This window comes from Numenius arquata, chromosome 3 (assembly GCF_964106895.1).
Source record: "Numenius arquata chromosome 3, bNumArq3.hap1.1, whole genome shotgun sequence".
NCBI classification, from domain to species: Eukaryota; Metazoa; Chordata; class Aves; order Charadriiformes; family Scolopacidae; genus Numenius; species Numenius arquata.
In genome coordinates this window covers 36,294,307-36,304,931 of record NC_133578.1, presented here as the reverse complement: position 1 = coordinate 36,304,931, position 10,625 = coordinate 36,294,307, and the positions used below count along the sequence as shown (strand labels likewise).

Sequence of the window (10,625 nt, the reverse complement as noted above, 5' to 3'; positions counted from 1 at the left end):
GCAAAGTTTGTATCCTTATATAAATGCACATACATATATAGAGATATATATGTACAGATGTCCATACTATATAGATACACAGAAACACAAACATATGTATATATCCATATATATATACATACATATGACAAACCTGTTGGTTTAGTTTGCATCATTCAGGAGAAAAACATATCCCGAGTCACGTAAAATCTTCTGGCCGTGAAGTCATTAAATCGGACTTGGAGTTCATGAGCTACGAGGGTAAAGCACACTGGCATATGCCGAGCCTTTGGCGGTCAACCATACAGCTTTTCAGTTTTTAAAACAACACTCTCCATGTCATGGTAGCCCTTCCCATTTAAATGTTCACTGGTGCAGTCGTGATTGTAGCTGTAGCCTTGAACATCGCTGATTGACGAGACGGTGTAGGAAGCGGTGCGCATAGCATCCGAGTGGCTGAAGCTGTGCTCAAATTGGATTTTGTACTGATTCCAGTGTCTTCTCAAAACAGCTTGGACCTATGCCAGAAAAAAAGAAATGCACATAAAACATTGGGAAAGATATAACTGGATTTCATTCTTCGGTGAATGAGTGCCATAATAAATGCGTCTAAGCAAATTAAGTATTAAGGCTGAATAACCCTGGGAAATGGGGATACCTATATGTGATCCATCACATTACATGTTCTGAAAGGTTTACAATTTAAGAAGGCATTATCCTTTGACAAATTTGGTGCAAAATAATTACATTTTACAATTGTAGTGTACTAGTTGCTCAGGAAAATCACAATTACAGGAGGAGGAGCAAGAACATAATGTTCTGCTTTCTCCTCTGTGGGCTGAAGCCCAGTGTAGACAGGTCAGATTTACAGGTGGAAAAGGTCATTCCTATTCACCCTTCTATTCCAAAGGCCACATCCTCAGCAGCTGTAAATTCTTAAACTCTCAACAAACCGTAATTTACATTTGCTATGGTTCTGCCACAAGAAAGCCTTTCTTAATTCCTGACCATACCTTAACCAAGTGAATAGAAGGACAATTTCCTGAACTCTGTATTTCTACCAGAGTTAAAAATAAAGCTGATAAAATAGCTGAAGGCCCCAGCTTGTTTACACGTCTCCACTGAAAGGATGTTATGTTTATCTTAGCCTTCCTCTCCTACAATATGGTTAAACACCTGTGCATATTGGATTGATGAAGTGTCACATTCGTGAAATTCACATGGAATTAGTTTTTCAGTGAAGATGCCAAGTGAGGAATGCTAAGAATGGTGATAGCTATTGTTGTTGCTTTTTTAAGAGATTTTTTTTTTTTGTAATATTAAAAAAACCTGCTCACAGGTCATGAATATTTAATTTTCTTTACAGCCCAACTTTGTACACAAAGTATTCCCGCGTTGACTGGCAAGGCACTGACTTTCAAGAAATGCTGGGGGGACACTGACACACATTTATCCAGCTCTGCACCCCAAATCACAGGCCCCGTTCACAAGCATGACCTTCATTTCACTTTGTTACAGACATAAGAACTAAAGACTGAACAGTGATTCCCCCAGTTAAATATTGATATTGTGGGTAAACGTTTTTAGGATTTTCCATATGTCTTCAGTGTTTCTTTTGTGTTTGCTTTACATTTCCCTACCACAATGGCTTCTTTTGTCTAATTTTACTCTGGCTTTAATTATGAAAAATAAATAGAAGAAAAGGGATGCAATTTTTAGACTTCCTGCAGTCTGGTATCAGACTCTTCTGTTTAAAGGAGGACTTCGTATTTCTCAGAATCCTTACAAAGAAAATGTAAAAGGGTAAGGGAAGAAGTATCAACTGAGTAGCATAAAAAATTAGTATTTTAGGGCAAAGAAGACGCTCTTTTACGATTCATAAAAGCATTCTAATCCACCCAAAACTTCTAAACACAAATATGCAAACACTGAAGAGAAGTCAAGTGTCTTAACACTTCTGCTGTTATTGCTCTTCATATCAAAAGTCTGTATTTCTTCTGAGTCTAAATGGAGAGTTCTTGTTTCATCACAGGAGTTTTTGATTAATTAACTTGCATTGCATAGCAATATATAGCCTTAACTTTTTGCATAGGTTGAATCCATTTCCTGTAATCCCTCATAAAGCCAAGAGAAAGGGCATATTCAAAATTCCATCTTTTCTGAGAAGGAAAATCAGTCTGTGCATATCACTAAGTCATGTTCCATTTGTTCTCCCTTCCATGGTCTATTACCTTAAGAAGATTAGTGTTTTATTGTAGACACATGCTCAAAAAATTACATATTGAGCAATTTTCTCTTTAGACAAGACAGACAACAGGCAAGAGATAGGGAAACATCGGTATCTGCAACTAAATGGCTTAACCAAGGTCAAAGAAGTCTATCAGCAGAGCTGGGAAATAAGCTGGAATTGCCAAGTTGCAAAGAAGCCTTACACTCAGGTCCTCTCCCACATTTCCTCCTGGTTGCTTCAGTAACATTTGTTTGTTCATCTTATTTTCAATTGTTAATAACATTTATAAACCGGTCCTAAAGGATCTCAGTCCCCATAGCTCAAGAGAACCATCAGTATCCCCGCAAGACAAGTGGCTTCAGGCTGCTTCTAGGCAGAAAATAGTCTGCTTAGCTTGCTCTCTGGCCAGTAACAAATTGCTATGAATAGTGTTTCCTGAACAGGCAAACACCATTTCCTCGATGCCCGCCCCAGTGCCCATCACGCTCTCTCGCTGCATTTCTAACTAAGCCACGTATTTCTGGCGTTCTTCCCAAAGCCTCTCTGTTACTGCTGAGTTGGTACTTCACCTCTCTCCTACTACGTGTGTATTCCTACAGGGTGTTACATCCTTTGATTTATTATTACTGTCTTTCTGCCTTCTCTAAACTTCCAAATCAATCATTTGTAGAAGAAGATGGGGAAAAAAAAAAAAAGAGACAACTGATTTTACCACTAATTATACGTTGTTTGACAATATGCATGTCTACCCATGAAGTGAAAACAGAACTCTTCCCTCAGCTTTAAGCAGTTGCACAGAGCTGTAAATTCAGCTCAGGAGGGGTATCGCTTCGTTACTTTGCTATAAGAAAGGATATTAAGCAATGCATTTAATGAAAGAAAGCAATGTAATAAATCTAATTTCTCAGTCATTAATAGAGATTCCAGTTCCAGCTGGAAGATTCTTGCTTTCTCACTTTACTAGTTAGTAATGGCTCTTTTTGATGAGTCTTCACAAAGGGCTCCTTCCAGTCAGCTCTTAAACATACTAGTAGCTTGATGTTCAATATAGCAGAAATCAAACAGCTCAATAGCCGACAAGGAGAAAAAAACCAACCAAACAACACAACCTTGCCTAGTAATTAAAGGGATTGTATAATCCTGCAAACCTGGGACTATAATCTTTACTGCAACATTTCTATAGACAGTGGAAGGAAAAAAAACCACCAACCCCACAAACCTGACGTAGATAGCGTAGGCTATTATTATCACCCGTTATTAATAGCTCAAGAGGAATCTTTCTACTGATTTACCAGAGATCTGGGACAAGCTTCTCCTCTGACTGCAGCCTGTGTCACCCCAAAGGCTGCTCTAAGCCAACTCAAACTGGAAAACACGTTGAGGTCGTCAAGAAGCATCTTACTCTGTGGGATGCTGGGACATAAGCATGTGAGTGTCCTTAGGGAAGCCTTGCCACAGAATATAAAGATGAAGACTTTGCACGTTTGCCCTTGTCTGTAGGAGGTTTGTGACAAACAGCTGCAGTGCATGTTAGAACCGGATTTGACAGACCATGCCTGGCTGCGCTGCTCAAGAAGTCTGGAGATGTTCCTTGGCTACAGTCAGTAGGACATACCAGCTATTTTTCTGACATTTCTTAGTTTCTTTTCACTAGAGCTCTCTGCTAGCAGATGACTTTTATTCACTTTTTGGCCAGAGGTGACCTGCAAGCCATCATGTGAACAGGGTTTGGCTCCTGACATTTGGTATAGAAAACTTTAACAGGTACAGGAGCAGTTGGGATATTCTAAGATTTCGAGAGAAAGAAATCAGTACTTTTAGCATTTTTAATTGCTAATACTCCACTGGAAAATCTTTGCCCCATTGTCACTAAGTGTTGATTCCAGTATCAGTATTCACCTTTAAACCATAGACTTACTACAGACAAGCTTTAACACCACTCTCTGATGCCTCTCATTTTGTACAGTCTCTAACGAGGTGTTGCTATGACAGGTGATGATAAAGAAGAATCTTGTACACAACAGCTAAGCCCCGGTTGCAGGCTTTGTTCAGGCATTGTTATGACAAAAAGATAGTGTAATGGCAACAGAATACACGTGTGCCTGCAGGCTCTCATGCCAGAAGCAGAATCTTTTAGTAGACAAAGGAAACGCTTCTTTTTTCTAATTGTACTGTCATTCTCCCCATGGATTTCCTTACTAATACAGTTGTTTATAAAGCAATAAATCCCTTCTTGAACAAGGTGTAATAACAAAAAAACCCAGCGAATAGTGGTCATTGAAGCACTGAACCCAAAACCGGTTTAAAAAACATACGTTTCCACTCTATAGAGAGCAAATACAGACAGGTGAGTTTAACTGACAAAGTCAAGGCATAGGGTCTAAAATTAAGTGCCTAAATTAATACATGTTAAAATGGCTAAATCTCCCTTTTAACACTATCCTGCCAACAGATGTTCAAGAAGCGATTCCTCTGTTACCATTTGCAGAAGTGGTGGAAGAGCTCATCTTTTACCACTGATCAGTCCATGGTGAATTTAGGATACTGAATTAGTGGGATGACTCAAGTTTGCATTTCTTACACAGCAAAAGAGAGCGTGCAAAAATATGAGTTTGTAACAATGGAATATTAACAGCTACAATTCTTACTGATTATATAGTATTTTAAAAACGGGGTTTCAATTTGTTCAAGTAATAAAGTAGCCTCAGAAGATCCACACGGAAGAAAAAGGCAGAACTGAGCAGCAGACAATGTTGTTTCATAGAAACTGCAGAGATTTCCGGGGTTCCCCCCCGATTTTGCACTGGAGCAGAACAAATTCTCCGTTTGATTTTTTCTAAATATCTGTTTTTAGAAGGCATTCAGAACTATAAAATTGAGAAGGGAAAGATTGTGTGAAAGATCAATGCTGAAAATGGGCAAGCAATCAAATCAGATCCAGAACAGTTAATGACATATTCTGCTTTGAATCAAATATATGAGCGGGGACGTGAACCTGGATCTACTTTACATTAAAACCAGATCAAAACCACCGCCCTATGACCACTAAACTTTTCTGCCTCCTTGGCAAAAAAACCCCAAACAAACAAAAAACCCAAACCATTGAGACTCACACATTTCTGGGGGGAATAAAAATAAACCTTGAAACCCCATGGAAGTTTCATTGCAATTCAATCAACTGCGGGGTGAGGAAGAGAAGGAAGGGTGATCTGCACGAGTCAATTCTGGTATTAGCCAAATATTGACCTGTAAGTAAATATTGCTGTCCAATAACATGATATAAAGCACACTGATACAATTTTCTAACATCTGATAAAAGAAAGGGTTCACTCACGTGAAAACATCTGGTTATTCCCACACATCTGCTTACAGTCATCTACTGCAACTGCACTAGATGTAGAACAAACGAACAAACGTGTAGGAATAAGTGTAGGATGTAATTGTTCCTCTGCCAAAAGTGTTGGAAAAGTACCAGTTTGTGTTTTGGTGGCGTGTTTTTGTTCATTTGTTGGGTTTTGGGGGGCTGATGGGGAGGGAGAGGCGTTTGCAAGAAAGAGCTGTATTAACAATTTTCTCTCTCTGTTTTTTAGCCTTTCTACCACTTTGATCTCTGCCACGGTAAGGCGCCTAAATGTACTCTCAAGTACAGCTTCTGGGCCAGAGCTTCTAGATGGAAGTCACTGTGTGCACTGGACCTTCATCTATTCAAGATCAAGCAAAGCTTGTCAGCTTCAACAGAATCAGTACTATATATTCCTGAAATACTGAAAACTTCTAACTTAAGAATAAAGTTTATCCTTGGAATTGACTGATGATGGTTTCTTAAAAGTGCAGTTCCTATTCAACACATATTTCTGACCCAAGCACGGTAAGCTATTAAGTTCTGACTTTTGGAATGATATTTTTCAGCTGTGCTAAAAAAGTTTTCCAGTTTTCCAAACTTCAGCCTAAAATTTTCCCAAAGAGCTGTCCTAACACAAGAGTACCCCAGCACAGCATCATGTATCCAGTATGCTCTATTCCTGCTGCAGAAAGACCAAATACAGTGGTTCTCCAGGATAACAGATGCTATACAGCTTCTAAGGTAGACGAGTATATCATCTGGATGTTGAATTGCATTTTATTTTTATATGATATTTGTTGAGAATTTATATCAAAGCGTCAAGTGTCTTCAATTCCTTATATAATCAAGAGCCAGGTATATTGCTCAGCACAAATGAGTCAGTCCTGAAGAGCTTACTGGTGCCACGAATGATGGCATAGTCTTTCCCAAGCTCTGCTCTTGGCAGACAGATTTTTTTTAAATTATTTTTTACCTGACAGATTTAGATTCAGAAATTTTTAAAAAATTATTCAAAAATTACCATCTCTTTAATTGCTGAAACAAAACAGAAATATATAAAATAGGAAAAGTATTATAAACATATTAAAAACTGTTACTCTACCTCTCCGTTAAAGAAGCAGAAAATTGTAGCCACCAGTAGACCCTGTAAAATAAAATAATTCTACTTTATTTCACATGCATACGGATTTTTCCGGGTTTGAGATAATTAGAGATTCCTGATAAAATTCAGATATAGATAGCCAAAAAAAAGTAGTACAAATCTAAACGTGGTGAATTTTTAAAAAAAATAAATTACTAAAAATGAGTGGGTCAGCTATCTACCATGATGTTTCTTTCTTTTAAGAAATGAAAATTCAGCATAATGAGAAAGTCATTTACAAGAATATTGCATGAAGGTCTTTAAAAATTAAAATAACACAATCATTTCTCTTTTATTTGCTTCACATGCCAACTGCTATCTAGCTCAAGTGAGCAAAAAGTGTTTCGTGCTTCCTACCTGGTAGTGCATAAGGATGTGCATCACATAGTCATACACTTCCTCCGCGATCCGGCCTTCTGGTCGCCATGGAAACAGGACAAATTCAATGCCAAGTAGCGGAACAAGAATCAGGGTAGCTCTGACTGCTTTCATGTACAGGTTGGATTCTGCCTTGTGGGTGTCCTTCAGCTTGGTTATGAGAACACGAACAATATTTAGCAGGAAGAAGAGATTCACCTGTCAGAAAAGAAAATGACACTGAAGATCATCTGAAAAATAATCCCACACGCTGTTTTCTGATACTAAAAGCCAGAAACTTAAGAAAAGTCATACTACATGGATAGCATTGTGATTGCACAATAAACATGAGTTAAAACTTCTTGAAAACACCTTTAAGTAACCAAGAGTGGGCTCTAACATCTGTTATCCACATCCATTCCTTTAAGTTACTAAGCAAGTATCCATCCAGGTAACTGTTGGTCTTCTAGTGTTAACAATCCACGCACCTTTCTCTCTGCTATCGCAATAACAGTACACAGGGAAATGGTTTGTTTTGTTGTTTTTTTTTAAATGATGAAGTATTTTTAGGTTGGTCAAGAAAGAGGATGATCCTCTTCCATCTTTGTATTTAAGTACGGTTCTTCAAAAAGCTACTTTTTAGATATAAATTTGACAAATCTATAGAGAAGAAAAAAAAAATGTATATCTGTTCATTCAGTTTAAGAAAAATAAATAAAATAATCCCAAACTGAAACCAGAACTATGCAGACTGTATCTTTCAGCGTGTGAGCACTCGTTGTAAGCAACCACAAAACTAATACATGCACACACACACGTACATATACCCAACAGCCTAAGGATGTGAGTAACCAGAGCAACAGCAATGTTAGGGATGATTACACCGTATTTTCACTTGTCGTGCAATAACGGCAGCCCCTTATAGAAACTAGAGCTAGAAGAGACCTTGAGAGCTCAGCCAGTCCCACCGCCTTGCCCAAGGGCACAGGGGCTGGACAATGCTGCTTGGGGGATCCACTGTGGAAGGGGGAGATATGGAGTCTGGTCCTATCTCTTCAATTGTCTGTCCTTGTCAACAACTGTCTAGAGACAGAAGGGGGGAGCGGGGGAAGAAACCAGCAGACAGAGAGACAAACAGACAACTCCCTTCTAAAAAAACCGAGGAGCTCCTGGTCTAAGGGAGAGGCCTCTGTCTTGCTGTAGGACAAGTGCAAACGGGGCAGCCATTTCAGACCATGTGTGTCACCATGTCCTCCACAACCCTGGCAGAATTCTTTCATGTCAGTTTAGGTTTTCACGATAAACAGCTGCATATTGTTATAGCAACAAGGCCCTTGACAGATATGTGATGTTATTTATATTCTACTTACATGCTATTTAAATCATCTTAACAGGAAACAGTTTTACATAGGAAACTACTGCATGAGTTTCTCCTGGAAGTCTCCAGCTACCTTTAAGCTTTGTTTAAGCAACCAAGGTCTTTCTCAAGGGATTTATTTAGATTTTATGCAGCCCACGATCCTCATCCAACTTCCTATAGTACACATAGACAATAAGTCCTTCCTCCATTTCTAAATTTAATCCTTCTCACATCTACTAGTTCAAAATCAACATGTCTCAAACACAGAGTTCTCAGCCCTCTCGTGTTTTGGTAGCGTGGCCAATTCCTATAGTACTGTCTTTGAATGCTAACTGAAGAAAGTTGCAGCAGCCAGGAGTAAAATACCACCCGGCAAACTATTTCATTTACAACACGCTGAAATGCACAGAATTTTTCTAATTGTTCCACCTACCCACCAAAACAACAACAACAACAAAAAAGCACAAAAAAATAAGCACACACAGAATTTGCAAACAGGTATTCGGGCAAACAGAAAGGATGAATGATGCGAAGCAGAAGGCAGAGAAGAAGAGTACGAGTGTCAGTAAAAGTATGCAGCGCCAATTTTTGATGTGTATCTCTTCTGTCACAAATACAGTGAGATCAGGATGAACTGAATTCTTAAAGTGATGAAAACAGGTCTTGACTTTAGCAAGGTAGTGAGTAGATTTTTACATTTAAGCAAAAGTAGGCCAGTGGAACTACTCGCATGTGTGTTATCATCAAATTGACCCTGATGGTTTGTAAAGCCTCAAAGGAGTCCCGTTGCGCTAGCTGCAGGACGAACACATAGTAAAATACTGGCAGCTCCACAGGGTCCTGAAACCAGGCGAACGAACAAAAATGGAACCACAGGCAGAGAAGGCAATCCTAGATAAAAAGAAATGATGGTGCCTATACTTAATAGAGTTTAGATTCTGCCTTAAGAGCGGCTGTGAACTTAGGTGAGCTGCTAAGTCAATAGGTGCTGCAGGTCTTAAATGAAACTCTCCTTGGGTCCCTCATATTTCTGCTTCTCTCCGTGTTGAGTTTGTGCTAAGCAGTATGGTAATCCTTATTAGCATGTAGGCTTAAATTCAGTTTAAGTTCCTCCTAAGGATGATGAAAACAGACCATTCTCAGCTCAAGAAACTCAGGGATTCTTAGATACTAGCTTGTAGCCATTGCATGGCTTTTAATCTAGCTATGCAGCTTTAGATCTCAGCCTGCTTGAGCCTGGCGTGCTTGGGCAGAACACGTGTACGTGCTCACAAAGACAAGTTTTATACCTGGCCTGCGGACATTCCCAAGGCTGGGAATATGAATGCTAAGCATTCAACTTCTAAACTCCTAAGTCTTGTACTAAGTCCAGCTTAAAGTCATTAATAGGTCAGTGACAAAGCTAGGAGCACCCGAACTTCCTTCACTGAGTAAACTTACTTCTGCTAAAAGAATTTGCGTCCATAAAGGGCCATCAGTCTACAACATTAACACATAACATTAGTATAGGCTAAAATAAACATCCCTGTATTAGTTTTATAAATAATGGCATACTTAAATCACAGAATCACATGGGATTGGAAGGGACCACCGGAGATCATCTAGTCCAACCCCCCTGCCAAAGCAGGTCCACCTAGAGCAGGTTGCACAGGAACTTACTCTTTCAGTGGCACCAATGCAAAATAAATCACTGGTGCACTGGCACATCTAAAACCTACACTGAAATCACTACTGCTTTCACTAAAGTTCAAACCTGTTGCTTTTTTCCCCCCTCCTCTAGTTTGATCAATGTTTGTCTAGTATAAAAACTAACATCACCCTCTAGTGTTTCATTCCCACACTATTTCTTTAACTGTGGTTGCTTAGGCCAACAGTTGTAATTAAACGGTCAACTGAAGGCAATTCCAATCAAAATGCAACCTGTGTCTGCTCCCATTTCCCGTTTCTTTGGCAGGGATCTGATCACAGTTATGTAATAGCAGGGGCCGTAGAAGCAGCATTATTGTTAACTTTATGTAATTGTAGGATTTTCAGTGATGTACAAGAGTTAAATTCCCATTGGCTTTTGCCAATTCTCCCTGGCACCCACTTGACGGTTCTCTTCAAGTTCTTTGAGATCTTTCTCCCGCAAGCAGAAACAGTGTCTTCTCCCTTGTTGTCTAATTTGCAGTTTAATATTGTTGCTTAAATGTCTACTAAAGCAGGTCATGCTTAG

General features: G+C 39.2%; 1 protein-coding gene across 1 annotated transcript in view; it reads right to left on the bottom strand.

Annotated features, from left to right (window-relative positions):
- Window positions 1-275: 275 nt before the first annotated feature.
- The window catches only part of CALCRL (calcitonin receptor like receptor), a 28,385-nt gene continuing 18,035 nt past the window's right edge, over window positions 276-10,625 (bottom strand). Inside the window, exons 10-12 of the mRNA XM_074145508.1 lie at window positions 7,051-7,269; window positions 6,655-6,696; window positions 276-497 (exon numbers count right to left, since the gene is read on the bottom strand). Coding sequence (XP_074001609.1) covers window positions 276-497; window positions 6,655-6,696; window positions 7,051-7,269 — 483 coding nt within the window. The remainder of the gene's footprint in view (window positions 498-6,654; window positions 6,697-7,050; window positions 7,270-10,625) is intronic.